We start from the raw sequence: 18,287 nt of genomic DNA on the forward strand, positions 1-18,287 counted from the left end.
GCAAGGCCTGTCTTGTCTGGGAGCAGGTGGAAGGCTGAGGCTGGTATAGAGGCAGAAGTGGGTGGAAGGAGGTGGGTCAGAGAAGTGGGCAGTGGCCACATTACTTAGGACATTTGCTGGCAGCAAGGAGTGCTTGGCTAGAAAAACGGAGTCCCAGGGTAGGCAGGAATAACACATTTAGGAAAACTCTTGCAATACCTTGAAAAGCAGACCAAGTGTCCACTGGGCCATAGCTCTATGAGAAACCGGGAAAGAACCAGAATGTTAGTGTATGTTGGTTGTTCTCCAGCGTCTATAGGAAGATATTATTAGTAAGAGATGAACCCTGGCCGGGTGGCTCAGTTGGTTGGAGCGTCACCCCATACACCAAAAGGTCTTGGGTTCAATTCCGGGTCAGGGCACATACCCAGGTTTTGGGTTCAATTCCCGCTGGGACATGTATGGGAGGAAACTGACCGAAGTTTCTCTCTCTCTCTTTCCCACTCTCTTTCTCTCCCTTCTTCTAAAATTAATTTTAAAACCTTTATTTTTAAAAAAGAGGTAAGTTCAGGGGGAAAACGACAAGTTTCCAAGAAGAAGTGAAAGAAAATAGGGGAATCTAGACATTTGTGTTTCCGTGGATATAGGAAAGCTAACTGCTTCTATGCCCTAAATTACAGGAAGTAAGACTGAAAAGCCTTCAGACAATATCCATAAAGGGATTCAGTCCTGTGGCAAACATCTAATTAAAAGAGTTGCATTTCCTATTTAAGCTCCTTCAGATGGCCCCAAGGTAAGCAAGAGGAAGATGACAAGGAGGCTTGGATTTGAGGAAGAAAAAGTCAACAACAATAACAATAATAAAAATAGGTCTGACAACTGTGTCCAGGAAGGAACTTTAGCTTTGGTTATGAGAATGAGGAATGGATTGGAAGCAAATAGATCCAAAGGCTGTTTTAGAAGAAGGGAATTGCCAAAAGACCCACGCACGTGACCGAATAAAGCCCTGGGCTATTGGAGCCTAAAGGCACACTCAGTACCCCCAACTTGCCCAAGTAGGAATCAGGCTAACGGTGGAAGCTGTGCAGTCCCAAGGGAGGCCCCACCCCCAGGATGTGGCCAGGCTAGATGACAAGCAAGAAACTATTTCCTAGGACTGGAGCTGGGACTTCAGAGGACAATAGATAAGAAATTCCTCCAAGACAGAAAGAGTCTAATTAAATTACTTTCTCCACTACCATGCACAGGTCCTCACAAACACCTCAGGACCATCGTGTAGACTAGAGACTCTTACATGTGCCCCATTCTTCCCATTGCCAGAGGAGGATTTTTATTGTAAAGGGAGCTTTAGTATATTGGATAGTGTCTCCCAAAAATTCATGTCGGCTGTAACCTCAGAATCTGACCTTACTGGAAATGGGGCCTTTGCAGGTGTGATTAAGGTAAGGACTAAGATGAGAGCATGCTGGATTGTGGTAGGCCCTTTATGAATGAGTGTCCTTAAAAGAGACAGAAAACAACATACACAGACACGCAAGGAAGGCCAAGTAAAGGCAGAGACAGATGCTGCCACAGCAGGAAAGCCAGGAGCCACCAGAAGCTGGAAGAGACAAGAAAAAATCCTTACCGAGTCTCCAGAGGGAATGTGGTCCTACCAAACCGTGGTTTGGGATTGCTGGTTTCCACAACTGGAAAAGAATCAATTTCTGCTTCAAGTCACCAACTAGTGGTAATTTGCCATGGCAGCCTTAAGAAACCATGCGGGAGTATGCTGCCTCTTAAAGCCTCTGCCCACCAATGATACACATGATTCCTGCTCACGTGTGATTGTTAGAGAGCAGTTCTTGGCCACTCTTAACTGCAAGGAAAAGAATCTTAATTTGTCCCAAAAGAGAAGAGGAAACCACTGCAGAAAGATGTTTTGTGAAATGGTTCACCATTGCATAGCATGGGCCGTCAATCATTTCAGTCGTTTACCCAGTGGATGGGCGGAGGGTGCAGATAACTTGCTCTTAGTTCACAGAGCTGATGAGGGGCTGTGTATCACCCGGATAGCCTACATTTTGGAAAGGATGCAATGACAGGGTAGAATTTGGGTTGGTTCTCTTTGGGAGTAGGCGTGTTCTATATATCAGAAGAAGAGTGTTAACAAGTATCTGGTGACTAGAAGGACAGATTGTGGCAGAAACTGCTAGCTCTTTACCAAAAGTCAATTATCTTCATCCTCTGAACATAGCTGGAATACATTTCCCAGCCTCCCTTGCAGTTAGGCGTGGCCACATGACTAAGTACAGTCCAATTAAATGAAAGCAAGAAAGATGTCATTACTGGCCCCCGGTTTTTAAAAAGCAGGCAAGCCCCCTTCAAACTCTCTCTCCCCTTCTTCTGGAGAGATGAAGACGACGATGAAAAGGCCTCCAGGGATGGCAGAAACACAGGATGCAGAGAAGAGCCACCTGCCAACCACACGCGCTCACCTCGGACAGTGAAAGGAGAAAACAACTTCCATTACATTTGAGCCGCTGCCTATTTCGAATCTGTTCTAGCAGCTGGAATTATCCTGTGTGCCCAGTCGAAGTGATAGGCATGGATATATGTGGAAACGGCTTCTGATAAGGGCATGTTTAGTTGAAAATGCCTGTTAGACATTAAAATACATGTGTCAACTAAGCAGCTGAGTCAGGAACTCAGTGGAAAACTCAAGACTGGAGTAAAACATTGTGAGTCATCAGCACGTAGTAAAAGCCACAGAAGTAGATGAGACACCAAAGTGGGGAGCAGGTAGACAGGGAAAGAGGGTCACAGACACGTTCAGAGACCATCGAAATAATATCTGAAGTTCCAGCTGAGGAAGACGAAGGAGCCAGGCAGGGAGACTGGGCAGCAGCACGTGGCTAGGAGACACCAGGAGAGTAAGTATCTCCACAGGAGCCAGTTATGTGGAAGCTGCTGGGAGATCAGGTGAGACAGCAAAGCAGCCAGTGTTCTGGAGGACAGAGCCATGCCGAGCTTGACAAGACAGTTTCAATCGGGTAAAAGAGATAAAACTCGGGCCGGAAACTGCTGTAAGGAACATGAAGAAGACGGTGCCGATACACAGCTCTGCCTAGAATTTTGCTGTTCCAAGGAGAAGGGTTTGGATGGTAACTAAAGGGGGATGTAGGGCCAGGGAAAGGTTTGTAAAATAGATGTTTGTGTGCTGATGGGAATAATCAGGTTGAGAGGGAAAAACGGATGCAGCAGAGAGAAGAGAAAAGTGCAGGAGCAAAGAGCTAAGACACAGAGGGTGAGACCCAGAGCCCAAGAGACCTTCGGTAGGAGGAAGGCCACGGAATTCATCAGACACTGTCTCCGTGGGTCTCACTTCCTGCACTGGTTGGGATGACAGATGGCCTCTGTTTCTGGAAGGCAGGCAGAGACCGGCTGCTGTTCTGTTGTTCTTGCTGCGGGTTTTCATTTGTCATCCTTGATACCAGAGAAAGTGACTTCCAGTGTCCCAGCCTGCTCTCAGCTGTGCTCTGGGGAATTAGGGAAAGGTCAAGGACTGGTGCTTGGGCTAGGACAGTGGTAGGCAAACTGCGGCTCGCGAGCCACATGGTTTGCCACTCTGTTGACTAATGAGTTTGCCGACCACTGACCTAGACTCTCGATTCCAATAATTACAGGCTGTTGTTCCTTGGGATTAAGCCCCTATCCCAGTGGTCAGCAAACTCATTAGTCAACAGAGCAGCAAACCACGGCCCGCAGTTTGCCAACCACTGGGATAGGATGTTAACGAGGAATGCTAATTGGCAAGAGACATCTGAGAATAAGGTGAATATCAGTCAAGTCAAATTTGTGAGGTCCAGCCCCTCCCACCCCCTACTCTGCTCTGGCCACCTCCTGACTTCCTCCCTTCCCAAATGGGGGTTTATCCTTCCTCTGACCATGAGATCAACCTTCATTCTTGCATTCCCCTTTCTCACCACCCGGTGTCATCAGAAGCCCACTCTAAGGAGCAGACCATGCTGCTCCAGGAGGGTCAGACAGCGACTCACTGCTTTTTTAAAGAAGCGTTAGCAGGTGATATGGAGCCAGAGGTACCCCTTTGCTCTGAGGATCTTTACAGTTGGCAAGAGTAAGAATCTTAGACGTTCATTGTTGAGAAGGGTCTTCCAAACCATCGAGTTGCATCCATTTGAAATGGCTGGAGGTGCCAAGGGGCAAGGAGAGAGACAAAATGATCCTTCCTAAAACCATTTCCAACCAAACAACCCTTAGACCAGGGGTGGGCAAACTTTTTGACTCGAGGGCCACAATGGGTTCTTAAACCGGACCGGAGGGCCGGAACAAAAGCATGGATGGAGTGTTTGTGTGAACTAATATAAATTCAAAGTAAAGGAGTGGAGTGGAGAGCAAGAGAACCGGATAGAACAGCCAGATCCGGCCCGCAGGCCGTAGTTTGCCCAAGGCTGCCTTAGACCCTCTGCCCACTAGATGGGGAGTCCACTGTCTCCCGGAGAACTCAGTGTTAGCTTGAGCATCCCGTATGAGCAGCCAGAGTGGGGCTGTGGGAGGCTTAGGGACAGGCACGAGGCTCACACCCTACATTAGAAGGGTAGTTCTATTTTAGAGGCAGGAACTGGCTTTAGCAACCGTCCACTGTGGCTGTCCCAGGCTCTCAGATGTTTCTCAGGAGGAAAGAGATGCTCCATGGCCTCTGGACCCTAGGGTCACCTCTCAGGCCCCCATGAGCCAGACTGGAGTGCTCTGTGTGACCCTTCCCCCATGGGCCTGCTTCTCTCCCAGTGACAACACTTTCGAGGGGCTGGGTTCCATCTGAGGTTGGTCTCCCCTCAGGAAGATGAGGCCCAGGGATCCCTGGGGTGCGGCCTGGCTGACAGCAACCTCCAACCCAGCCTTGGGGGACCAGAGAAGCTGCATTTGACCGGGCCAGTTAGCCCGTGGGGGGAAAGGCGGGAGAAAAGGGTCAGGATAGAAATAATACCTAACTCAGGAGAACTTATAGAAAGTCCGACTGAACTTTCTGTCATGTAGTTTAAGATGTTTCTTCTCCGGCATCAATCTGGACCACCTTTTCCTCTTACTCACTCGCCTGGTGCAGCAGGGACCCGAAAGGAAGCTGTGCTTTCGCACTTCCAGACCCAGCTGAGTAGCAGAAGCATCTGCAGCCAGTGCCCACCAGGTGGCGACAGAGTCCCGGCGATGCCAGCAGAGTCCCCGTCCACTCCAGACCCCAGGTTCCTGGGTCCTGGCGGAGGGGCTCTTGCCCTGGAAATAAGTGTCTAGGCCACCACCTCCTCTCCCTGGCCACCCCTGAGTCGGCCGCCATTGGTAACTTCCATTTTTACAGCAGCGTGGTGCTTAGAAAGCCGATTCTTGTGCCTTATATTTCAGTTGGTGGATGTCCTGAGGGTAGGGGGCAGGCATTCCTGCACCCATTTTACAGTTGAGGAAATAGAACCTGAGAGCGATTTTGAGATGTAGTCAAGGCCACACAGTAAATGCAGAGCTGACTCAGACCAAGGTCATCTGGATTCTGAACCCCAGGTTTTCTCTGCCAGACCCCACTGCCCCCTTTCCTTAGGAGTCACTCGTGCTATTTCAAATAGAGCACAACCTGGGTGCTTGATCCCATAAATCCATCCGTGGCACCCTTGATGGGGCCCATCTGGTCTTCAGAATGCTGCCACGCCCTCAGGGCAGGGCCCAGCTCTGCCATGGGGCATAGGACGCTGAGAAGGAGGCAGTGCCTGGTGTGGGCATGCATGTCCCCTGGAATAAGAGCATAGGCAGGACCCTATCGCCAGGAAGAGGGAGGTGGGGGTGTGGCTAAGGCTGGACTTGGGTCTGCCCTGGGAAAGGCTGCTGAGCATAAAGGAAACGCTCCAGTACCTGAATTTCCAGCAAATTCTAGCAAGCATGTAAGTAAGGCAGACAAAGCTGGGAGATAGAGGTTTTGCTTCAACACAGGACCTCTTCCTGGCACAGAGCAGAAGCTATGAGAACATACAACTAGAAGGCAGTCGGCAGACCTGGGTGGGTGGGACCAGGAGAGGGGAGACAGCTCCTGGGCAGGCAGTGTGCAGAGAGGACAGACAGAGCTGTTGAAATTCAGTCTCGGCTGCAAGTCTCACCGTCAGCACTAACAGCTCCGGAGTCCCAGCCCCAATATCCCAGTCTGTAAGAGGTGTCAGGTGCGCACCCCTCAGAGAAGCTGTGGGCGCCAAAGGGCGCTGCGGAATGTATGCAGCTAGATCATCCTGGCTGGCGGGCAGGCGAGCTAGCAGAGAAGGAGCCCCCTCCCTCTGGTCTGGAGTCCGTGTGGACAAAGGCAATGATTTTCTCATTGTTCTCAGGCCCCAGGGACTCTGGGAGGGTGGCAGATTTGGGGGCTCTGTGCCAGGCTGCATCTCTGCACCCCATCTCCCTGGGAAGATGCAGAGGAACGGGGTGCAGCCAGCCGGCACACAGTCGGGAGCAGCTGAAAGCAGCGGCTTTGCTATTAATGTAGTCGGTAAATAAGTAAAGGAGGGCTTAAGCTTCGTGCACTGCAGTCAGCTTAGAACCACAGGGCAATTAGCGCAGCAGGGCTGCGGGCTGCCAGGCAGGTTGAAATGAGTGAGTTCACTTTCACTAAGGCACCCCGGAGCGCAGAAAACACAGCCCAGAGCGGAGCCCGCCCTCCTGCAGCCCAGGAGGGCCATGGCCTGGGAGTGGGGATGGTGGGCCCAGAACTGCTGAGACCATCATGGCAGGGGACCAGGTGTCTGCATGCACACGTGTGCACGTGCACGCATGCGTACACATACACACACAGCAATGCCCAGGGAGCACCCTGCCTGCGATGATCAGTGTCCTGTTCTGGCTGATCCTCCCTTTGCACATGGCAAACGCCGTTCAGATGTCTCTGTGCACTGACATGACACATGTGAGGGAAGCAGGAGTGCCTCCGCTGTGGCCTCTGCAGCCGGGGACGTGCATGCACAAGGCCTGGGCGGACCCATCGTGCACACGGAGTATCCGGTTTCACCATCCTTGGCCACTGCAACCTCAGCCCTGGATGCGCATTGCCTCTCTCCTTTCCTCCCTCTCCACCCTTCTTCCATTTGTTTATTCAACAGAGAGTCATTGCGTGTGTGCCATGCACCAGACAGCGTTAGGCTCTGAGCACAGGAAGACGTGCAAGACACAATGCTTGCCTGCGGGAAGCTTCAAGCCAGGCAATGACAACAGCTAAGAAAGCAGGTGACTGCGTACACAATGGCAGGTGCAGCCTGGAGGCACCATCCAGCTCAGGCCAGCGAAGGTTTCCCCGAGAGAAAGGTGTGAGCTGCGACCTGAGTAATGAGAGGTTGAGGTGGCCAGGCGGAAGGGAGGTGTATGCGTTGGCGCCGTTCCCCCCAGAGGACACAGTATGTGCAAGGTCCACGGGAGGCGGATCTCCGCGTCTTCAGAATCATCTGTGGTCCAGCTGTCCAGAGCAGAGCAGGGGGTGGCCAAGGGCCATGCGGGTGATTCTGAGACAAGGCGGGGCAGTGAGCACAGGGCCCTATCACCAAGGGTCTCGCCAGCCTCGTGAGGAGTTCAGATTCCATCCTGAGCGATGAGGAGCCACCCGGGCCTTTAGCCCAAGGACTGACACGATGCTGTTTGCATTTTTGGATGATCCCTCTGGCTGCTCAGAGGAAGCAGAGGCTGGGACAGGGGCAGGCAGAGCAGTGCGGCCAGTGCTCCTGCCTGCTCTCCTCCTGGTGGGGGCCAGGGGAGCCTGGCAATGTTGAGCTGGATGGAGAAGGCCGTGGCAGTCGCTCAGGCCTTCAGCAAGTCTGCTGGCTCCCGGTTTTGGGCAGAGGGGAGCCTGTCAGAACGGCTGGAAGGAGGGCTGTTAAGGCTGACAGGATGCGACCCTAGGGCCCACCTGAACCCAATCAGCCTTGGCCAGAGGGACATTGTGCGGAGGGGGCTCCCACTTAATATCCTTGGAGACACATTCAGGAGGAATGTGGCCCCTCCCCCAGCTGCCTGACCCCTCCTCTGACCCCAGCAGAGTGCCCTTCTGGCAAGTCCTGTCCGGGAGGAGGCTGCCCAGGGCTTGGGGCTGGGGCAGAGGGCAGCTGGGCCAGGGCTCTGGGGGAGGGAGAAGGATGGAGCGGGGCCACGGAGCATTCTCAGGCTGGCCCCGCCAGGGCCCCTTTCTCTCCATGAGATCATATCTGGGTCAAAGAGCATGTAAAGCAGGCAGACCCTGGCAGCCACACAAAGCCCATTCAGCCAGGGCCTATTCACGCACCTCCTCTCCCCCAGAGCCTGCACCGCAGCGACCCCAGCGCAGTGCCTAAGCCCCAGCTTTGATGTCCAAGAACAGAAAACGGCGATTAAATGTTGTTTTAAAGAGGCAGTGCTCACTCCCTCCCATCTGTCAGGAGAAAGCTGAGGCCTAAGTAGGGAAGAGTGTGGGGGAGGGACAGGAGCCTGCGGGGGGGGGGGGGGGGAGGGGGAGGGAGACCCCAGGAGGGGTGAGGCCTGGGGAGTGCCCAGGACCAGAGAAGAAAGGGATGGATGGATGGCTTGGAGGAGTGGAGACAGGGGCTCAAAATCAAACCCAATATATTTTTGGCAAAGAATTGTTTCCAAGGTGAGAAATATGGGGAGAGGGAATGAATGTGAGACAGAGACACAAAAGCAAAAACAAAAAAAGAACAACAAAAACACACACACAAGAGAAAGGAGGAGTGGAGACAGAAGAAAGATTAGGTGAAAGGAAAAAAGAGATGAAGGGAAGGGAAGATGAGAGAGAGGAGCAGAGAGAAAAGAGAAGGAAGTAGACAGACAGATAAGTCACGGGCTGGAGGGCTGGAGAGAGCCCTGCTGTGTTGTGTCTGGGAAGGGTGTCCAGCCAGTGTGTTCTCAATTCGGTTCCCTCTGCCCCTCGGACAAAGGGGATGGAAGGCCCCTCTTCCAGTCCATGCCCAAGCAGGCAGGTGAGGCAAAGGACAGGGCCCCTCACAGGCTGCGGTGCCGGAGGGTGCAGGGCAATGGCTCCCAGTGACCCCCAGTAATGCAGGTTAGGTGGGCCCCGAGGACTGGTTCCCCACCGGAAGGCGCTGTGTCCTGGGTTGTAGTGAGGAGATGGGTTACTTTGGTCGGAGCAGGGCAGGCAGAAGGCTTTGGGCAGAGGCACTGAGCCAGCAGGTCTAGGACTGGGCAGAACTGGTTTCCTAGCTCGACAACCAGGGCAAAGCTCCCAGCCCCAGGGAGGGGAAAGGAAGGCCTCGAGAGGACACCTTGGCCCAGAGACAGGGAGAGGAGGCGGGAGGGTGCCCCCGGAGTTTGGTGGGAATGCTTTATTTATTCTGCTGGTGGTGATGCTGGGCTTGCACCCCACCTCTCACCTGTGCCTTTCCCTCTGGTCCAATCTCCTTTCTCCATGGGGCTTGGCTGCCACAGACCCAGGGGCCTTAAAAATTGGGTGGCAGCTTCTTGCTGAGAAATTTCTGACGCTTGCTGAAGCTAAGACGTAAAAATGTCTCTATTAATGAAGACCAGACAGAAGACACCCTGCCTCTAGAGTCCCAGAGAGACAAACCTAATTTGGTATCAGGAGATGTGGAAGCAAGTTCTGACTCCGCTACTCATCAGCTGTGTGATCCGGAGCAAGCTGTGCCAACACAAGCCCAGGGAGCCTCGGCGGCCCACCAGGCCAGCTCCCCAGGGCAGCGCACTGGCGCTGCCAGCGCTGCTCCCGGCCTCCCACAGCCACCGGGCCAGGCGCCTCCCGCAGCACAGGGCCAGGCGGCCAGGACTGCCCGGCTGAAGGAACGATGAGCCCGTGCCTACTTCACACGCTGCACCACGGGTCGTGATAGCACCGTCGTGCCCAGTTTTCTTTACAAGTATTAGAAAAATACGTCATGGAGTAGGTCTGTGCCTGGTAAATGGGACATCAAACTGACGCATGAATATGGCTGAATGTGGAGTCCAGAGCTTTCTCTTCCCTCCGCAGATGGAAATCTCAGTTCCTCTATGTCCCCCACCCAAGAAAAGGCAGAGAAGACAAACCAGTTTTTACAAACAGGGACACTTCATGCCAGAGACAACTGAATTAACTTTATTCTCTTCTAACTGCAGATTCAAGGTATACAACTGAACATTGCTATTTTTCTTATGAGACTTATAAATAAAAATACAAAAAAATGTTCACTACAAAAAAATCTACTGTTAGTAGGATGTAAAAAATATTCTCTTTGCTATAGAAGGCACAACTTCACTTAGTGACACATGGAGAAACCTGCAGCAGTAAATTCATTTTTTCCTTTAAATGTTGTCAGAACACTGGAATTACAAAGAAACGCATCCATCTACACGAAACGAAGGCAAAGGCGCAGAGCTCACCCAGGACCGCACAACTGGGAGGGGACGGCTTCGGGGCTGGGCAGATGGGACTGGCAAGCAAACCTGGGGTCACCAGGCTGGGGCTGGGACAGGGGCGGCGGGGGGGAGTGAAACAAACCAACAGAAATGAAAGGGGGTAAGGGGGAAGAGGGACAGAGCAGCGGAAGGGAGAGAGGAGAGAGAGAAAGATTTGTACAAAAAGTAACCAGTATAATTGAAGAAACAAAATTGGGCAACCTCCTAAAATTAGGCTAAGAGGAGGTGCTGAGGTAGACATGAACTAGAACAGCAATTAATTAAAACACTATCTGTAACACAGCGATCGGACTGGCACTTGTGCTGTCACGACAAAAGACGAGCCACAAAAACAAACAAACAACGAAACAAAACATAACACCCAAACCAAAGGCTGGGCTTTGCTTGGTCCAGCAGGGCCGCGGGGCCCCCAGTGCTTTACTTTACATACATATATGTATATATTTATATATATTTATCTTTATATAGATGGGTCGGATGTCACGGTGCACCACCACGGCGCCGTCACCTTACACAGATCATGCATAACGCTAAGTGAACAAGTTCTAGGACACACGCCAGGGGGCAGGTACCCTGTCTGCAAAGCGGGCACCAGGGACTTGGGGAGCAGGGCTGCTGGCTAACAGGCCGGTGGGGCCTGCACCCCTGTCCCCAGCCTATCTCCTGGCCCTCTCCTGGCTGGCTCTGCCTCCCGCCCTCCCCGCCCCCATCCGTTTCCGTGGAGCGTTCGTCTGGCTGTTGACCTCCCGCTGAAATGTCAAGGCAGGTGCTGCCATGAAGCTCCCCAAAGGAGGAAACAAGATGGGAGGGGAGAGCAACGTACCACAGCCTAGAAAAACGAACAGACGGCTTCTTCTTTTTCTGCTTCTGTCTTACATCCCGTGCTTTCACTCCTGCTGGGCTGGCAGGGACCGGGCCACAGATCTGCCCCCTGCCGCTCACTCCCCTGATGGAGGGAGCCCAAAGGCCCTTTCCCTCCCGGGCCTCCACCCGCAGCTGCTGCACCAGCAGCACCCCGAAGGGTGCCACGCACCTTGAGAAAAACTGCAGCAGGTTTTTTTCCTTTTCTTTTTTCTAAACATGGAAAACTCTTCAGGCACCAATATTAAACAAGCCTACATTGCATCCCTGGATTGTACTGAATCACTGGGTCCCCCAGCCTCCTTCCCCACCCCCTCACCCCAGATCCACCTTCCTCACATCCGTGGCCTCCTCCAGAGCAGCAGTGATAGTTACTATTTATATCTCTCTTGCTATATATCTCTCTATATATATCTGTCTGTCCTATACACGTAGGATCTTAATGCTTCGAGCAAGTGAAGGAGGGACTGGGGAAAGAGCACGCGTGAGGGCAATGTCACTGGAAGCATCGGGGACACGCCTGTAGGAGTGAGCCCAGGGAAGGGACTGGGACCAACCTGGACTCTGCAGACTGGAGAGCGTGAGATGCTGGACAAGGCAGCAGCGAGCAGGGTGTCCGCCGTCCACAGCCAAAAGCAGAAGGTGGCCACGGGCCAGATGGCAGAGAGAAGAGGGGAGTAAAGCCACTCAGACCTCACCTGAGGGGGAGCAGCCTTGCCCCTCCTAGTCTCCAAGCCCCCTCTATCTAGACACAGCAAAATCTCCAGATGATTCCTGGCCCTCACCTTGCCCTTAGGCCTGGCCACGACGGCCTTGGCAAGATCAGAATTCTCATCTTCGTGAGCAGGAACGAAAAGGAGGCATGCTGGCCTCTGTCCAGGGTGTCTGAGGCTTTGTGGAGGCCGAGGGGGAATAAAGCAAGCTACAGGTCTTTCACCCAGCGCCCTTCAGAAACTGCAGTCTGGGCCCCTCTCCCTGCCTCCCTACTGGGGTTCCCTGGGGCCCGAGGGGCACAGGTCCGACTTAGTACCGTCCAGTGCTGTGCCAGCAGATGCCACACTGCCTGACCTCACATCGTACACAAGCAGCACACGCACACGCACACACACACACAAAGGGACATTTTGGTGGTGGTGTTTTTTTTTGTCTTTTTTTTTTTTTCCTATGCACATTACAAAAGGAAAGGGCAAGGGCCTGTAGAACTGGCGAAGGAACTAACAAACATTACAAAAATATTACAATTTGTAAGATTAGCTCCACCCTCTTAGCTTTTATGCAAAGGGGAGGAGACCCCGGCTGCTGGGTGGTGGGGCCAGTGAGAGTGTCAGCCAGGTCTATGGAATAGTTTGATTTCTTTTCCTTCCCCACCAAAGTTCGATGACATCTTGCTGTTAAAACACTGTCTCCTGGGACTAACAGATCCCGGGGCCAGCCAGTCCCCCTTTCTTCCCAGACTGGGGGAGGAAGCCATAGTGCACAATGAATTTCTACAGACTGCTCCTCCCCAAAGATTTCCCTCTTCACATTATAAACACAACTGCTCTAGTCACGGATTTCAAGTTTAGCTTTTTCCTTTCCCAAGCACTAACTCATTATTATAATTGCAAAGTAGCATCCTCCCTATTTATCATCTCTAATCAACAGTCCAGCGACATGCCCCCGCCCCCAATACTATACCCCCAACAGTTTTTAAGGCCTTCAAATTGGGTGGGCAAGACTGGAGGGATGGGGCCAAGGGACAGGGGGTGGTCACAGCAGCACCCATCCCTCCGACTTCCCTATACTCCTCACAATGCTTCTCCCCCAACTGCTTCCCTAAACCACTTTTTAAAACCTAAGATAAAAATGCAGCCACAACTTTCTCAAAGAGAGAAAGGAAAGAAAATAACTTTTAGAAATAAAGCATGAGATGAAACAGAGGGCCCATCCCACAGTGAACACAAACATGGCAAATGTGCTTTCCTAAGCTCGGGGCGGAGGCTGGGGAGAGCGGGCAGCACGCCGCAGACCAGCAGGAGGGGACAAAGGAACGGGACGAACATAAGAGGTAGCTTTCAGAAAACAACACCCCACCCAGCGCAGCAGAACCATGACTGGCACATCCCTCGCAGCCAGGAAACAGACCAATTTTGGCAATGATAATGCACACAGAGGCGCGTCGCGCACAGAGGTGGGGTCGCACACAGAGGCGGGGTTGCGCAGATGCAAGGATCTGAATAACACAAGCCCTCAGACCCAGCAAACTGTAAGAAAGGCGGGGATTGTGTCCAGAGTGTTTTAGGCTGAACCGATGTGGGGCATGATGAGCTCATGCTCTGGGCAGAGCCAACAGTGACTCCAAAGGCCCCCAATACACCTCCCCCTCTGCCCACCTTCCGAGGACCCAGCCCCCACACCCAGGTCCCAAGGACTCCATCCTTCTGTGCAGCTCCTTCCAGCTGGAAGATGGTTGCTCCGGGATGGGGGCCTTGGCCAGCTAACAGGTACTAAGCCAACTATTAATTTACACAAGAAACAGAAAAGGACTCCCTCCCCATTCTTCCAACCCCAACCAAAAAGAGAGATGCAGGGGTTACAAAAGCTCACGAGGTCACAAAAAACTGAGGTAATTCAAGCACAATGTGCTAACAGGGGAACCGGGACACACAAAAGAAGTAACACAAGGCCGAAGCGCTTTCAACAACTCCTCTTCCTGTGGCCTGGGCGGTGGGTGGGAGGGAGGCGGGGGGGGGGGGTGAGCCAGGAATTCCGTGCCCTCTCTGGACCTGGGGTTCCCACTGTGCTCACCAGGTCTGGGGTGTTTAAAAGGTCCCCAGAATGACTCAACAGCACCCCCCTTGGCCAGCACCCTGACTCCCGGCAGGTGTCCCCTTCTCCGGGGGAGGGCACACCTGGAGGACATCCACAGCCTCCCCTGGGACAGCAGCCCTCTCACAGATTCCTTCTCCCAGGGACTGAAGGAGGGTGGCAGGGAACCCTGTCCAGGTGTTGGGGGACTCATGTATTTGTATGTATTTAGCTGTTTTTCCATCTGGGAGGCAAATCTCTCAGGACAGGGCTTTCTGAGGGTGGGTCTTCCATTTGCTTTGTGTTCTCAGAGGCTAAGGGTGGGAGTGGGGCTCTGGATCGGACACAGATTCTCCACTAAGGAGCTGAGGCGGGGAGCGGGGGGAGGCTGGGCACTCCCTGAACTGGAGGACAGGAGGCAGGGGGAGGTGGGGACCAGGTCTGGGGGAAGGGCAAGAGCCTTGAGGCTCCTGAAGACCATGAGGGACATGCAGATCTGCAGAGCAGAGGGAAGCAACAGGTGAAATGAGTGATGGGAGGGGAAGAAGCACCCTTCCCCACCCCAATCTGCCCCCAGCAAACCAGCTGCCACTCTGAGTGTCAGCCAGCGACCCCACCATCTGCAGATCCCCTCTGACCCCCTCAGAGCCTCCATCTTCTGAGAAGGCTGAGGATGGCAGGCAGAGACTGGCTCTGACCCGAACACCCCTCACCTTCTTCCCAGACTCCATTTCTGGACATAAAAGAGGGTCTGAGCATAACAAAACCCCCTCCCCCCCCCCCCGACCCAAAAAATTAGGCCAACCTCCAGCAAGGAGAGGAGGGATGGAGGCCCGGGAAGGGGCCATGGCCGGGCATCCTGGTCAACTGGAGCCCCAGAGAGACTCCAAGGCCAGACAGCTATCAGGTTTCCTTTTTCTTCCTTTTTCCCTTATATATAGACATGTATTTTTTGCACAATCCTTCCTCGACTCCATCCTGCTCTAACTCCTCCTCTCGCTCCTGCTCCTCTGACCCCGCCCGGCCTGGCTTCACACGTAGCACAGGTACAGGTACGTCTTCTCTATCCTCCAGTCGGGTGGGATCTCCTCGGGCTTGTGGCCCTTCATGTGCTTCTGCATGGAGGACAGGCTGGGGCAGTACTCGGTGCAGATGGTGCACTGGTAGGGGGAGGCACCGTTGTGCGTCCTCAGGTGCTTGATCATGGCCGAGTAGTCCCGGGAGCGCTGGTGGCACAGCTTACACTCGAAGGGCTTCTCACCTGTGGAAGGAGGGCAGAGGGAGAGCTGTGAGCACCTCCCCTGGGGCGCACTGGGCCCTCGCCCACCCTGGTCACACTTCCCAGCACGGTGGATGCACCTGGCATGGTAGCCGTAGTCATACATGGCAGCTGAGCGCCTGAAATATGCCAGCAACCGGGGCCTAGTCTTCATGGTATTTCCTGTCACTAATTGAACAGCTGCATGCAGCCAGTGGCGGCGGTATGCAGCACAGCCCTAGTCCCTAGCCTTCCTCTTCTTCACTCTCCCACAGGAGGGACATGGGGGTCTGGAAAGGGGGCGGGGAGGCCCAGAACTTCCTTGGGGATGGCCCTTCAGCAGTCCCGTCCAGGGTAACGGGGCTACAGATGGTGGGGAGTAGGGGTGCGGTGAGATGAGAGACCTTGTCCTTCAAACATCTGCATCTGGGCTTGCGTATCGTCACAGGCTCTTAGAACCTGCACTGGCCCCCGCCTTCCCTCTGGGGCTGAATTGGGGGACAGAACGGCTAGAGGCCTCCTGTTGGAGTCCCCTGGAGCTGAGCTGAGGAGTGAGGGAACCTTGTTCCGATACAGTAATTAACTGGCCAGCCATCTCACTATCAATACTCCTCCATGCAGAGGGCCCAGCAGATAATGAAGTAATGAACAGCCAAAGTGATCTAACTATCGACCTGCTATTTACAATAGTCACTGCCAATGCATTTAATGATCCACCTGCCAGGCCACATCCCCAACAAGGGCTAAAGAGGCCCAGGCCTCTGGGGAATCTCTAGGTCACTCTAGTGGCCAGCAGCGGGTACCCCATCCTCGCCTGTGGCCAATGCAAGAAAGCAGAGCGATGACGACACGAGTCCTTTGCTTACTGTCCCTTCTGCCCTCCTCTGAAAAGGGCAGCTACCTCCCCTTGTCACAGGAGGCTTCCCAGGTGGCGAGACTTCGTTCTACTGCATCTTATTCTCAGAGGAAGTCCTTCTGAGGAGCGACCTTCCCCCCACCAGTGGTGGGCTGGTGAAGGAATCTGCAACAAGCGGTTCCCTGCAAGCCCGGATGTGTAGCACTTGCCAGGGCCGCGCTGTGACTACTCCCACCATGGCCAATGCTAAGCAACCAAGGTGACGCCACTGAACTCGCAGTTGGGAAGAGATGAGCAAAACGGGCTTCCACCAGCAGGTGCCCCAGCACCCACTGCCCCCAGCTGGCAGTCCTGGGCACTGGGACGCTTCTGCTGGTCTGCCGACAGGCCCCAGGGAAAAGTGTAACTCATGTTTCTATTATGTAAAAAGGAACGTGAAGTCCCTTTGAAATGGCAAAACATTCTACACTTGGGTTTTTTAAATGTATCTGCTCCTCCAATCTCAGAACCTAACTCTAACTTATGACTTCTCAACCCGCATCGTAACCTAACTCAATGCCCTCTAATTCCTACTTTGTCAAGTAAAAAACTACCCTAACCTTCACATTTCAGCTATTTGGGGAAACCTAATTCGGGATTCACAGACAGACATCATCCTGCATGATCTGGGAGCCACTGGTTAGGGCTGCCTGGAGGGCAGGTCTGGGCTCCTGGGAAGGGCTGTGGCTGATTAGCAATGCCTACCTCAGTCTTGCAAGGGCTAGTAGCACGCAGGTCAACACACAACCCTTAGCAGAACCTGCCCTACTCTTTTGTTCAGCCCTGGCTTCTCTGGGAGCCACCTGCCCGCCACCCCGCGCAGGTTCCAGAGCCAGCTCAGGGCCGTTCTGGCCCTCGGTACCTGTGTGCACCCTGTAGTGCGTCTCCAGCTGGTGCTTGAGGCTGAACTTCTTGCCACAGCCATTGCACTCGTAGGGCTTCTCGCCCGTGTGGATGCGCTTGTGACTTTTGAGTGTGCTCTCATCCCGGAAGCAGCTGCCACAGAACTCACACTCGTACGGGTGGTCGCCTGTGGGGACAAGGGGCTGGTTCAGGGCTTTGCCTATCCCGCTTTAGGGGACAGCAGGAGGATGAGTGCCTGCATTCACCACCTGCAAACACCACTGAAGGTCAGACCCCAACCTCTGCCAGCCCCCAGGGCATCAACAGGGAGCCCCCAATGGTCACCCACGGGCCACGGGCCAGTCCCAGGAAAAGAGAACCCATTTGCTTGAGATACACAGCAGTCCCCAGAGAGCAGGCCCCCTCGAGGCTAGAGCAGGCGTGGGGGCTCTGAGACCTGGCCTTGCAGCTTCTCAGCTGCCTGCCCTTCCTTTCCTCTAGGTCAGGGGCAAAAGCCACTCCAGCCTGAGGACCTACCCTTAAGAAGTTCCTCCAATTTGGGAACAATGAGAAAGTTCTTCCAAAGTGCCTCCTGTCCCTCCCCTCCCCCACAGTTTCACACAACCTTCTCTCCTTGATTTTCTCCTCTCTCCAGTGAACTCCTACTCACCCTTCAAAGCTCAGCTCAAAAATCACCTGTTTGGAAGCTTCTCTTTAGCCCCCCCAACCCCACACCGCCCCGGCAAAATGAGGTTACACTTTCTTCTCTGTCCCAAAAGAGAAAAAACAGTCCAGCATTTTGTTCTTTTAGCAGCAGTGGTATAATTTTTATGGCACTTTCTGATGAAAATGGCCCACATTTTTCAGTGCTCACTACTGTATGAAAAACTTCACATGGCTCCTATCACGTAATCACTGCAAGAACATTACAAGAAAGGTATTACTCTTCCTCTCTTTTTACAGATGAGAAAACCGAGATGCTTAGAGATGCTTAAACATGGTCCTCAAGATCAAAGAGCTAGTAAGTAGCTAAGTCAGGGGTCAGATTCTGGTCTGTTTTAGTCTGGACATGGGACCATCTCAGATTGCTCACTGACAGGCTGTACTGACTCCAGTGTCACGCCCACCAGCTTCTAAATGGAAGCACGTCAAGGTAAAGGGGAGCTCCGTTCACCCTGGAGCCTCAGGACGCCTCTGAGGACCACCCAGAGTGGCCCTCGGAAACGCTGGGCG

General features: G+C 53.4%; 1 protein-coding gene across 3 annotated transcripts in view; it reads right to left on the bottom strand.

Annotated features, from left to right (window-relative positions):
- Positions 1 to 12,432: 12,432 nt before the first annotated feature.
- Positions 12,433 to 18,287, bottom strand: part of ZBTB16 (zinc finger and BTB domain containing 16) — a 184,562-nt gene continuing 178,707 nt past the window's right edge. For all 3 annotated transcript variants that reach the window (XM_080641802.1, XM_080641803.1, XM_080641804.1), the window contains exons 6-7: positions 17,074 to 17,241; positions 12,433 to 15,319 (exon numbers count right to left, since the gene is read on the bottom strand). In XM_080641802.1, the coding sequence (XP_080497928.1) occupies positions 15,090 to 15,319; positions 17,074 to 17,241 (398 nt within the window). In that variant the 3' untranslated portion in view covers positions 12,433 to 15,089. The remainder of the gene's footprint in view (positions 15,320 to 17,073; positions 17,242 to 18,287) is intronic.

The sequence above is a fragment of the Plecotus auritus genome (assembly GCF_963455305.1).
Source record: "Plecotus auritus genome assembly, chromosome: 9".
Lineage (NCBI taxonomy): Eukaryota > Metazoa > Chordata > Mammalia > Chiroptera > Vespertilionidae > Plecotus > Plecotus auritus.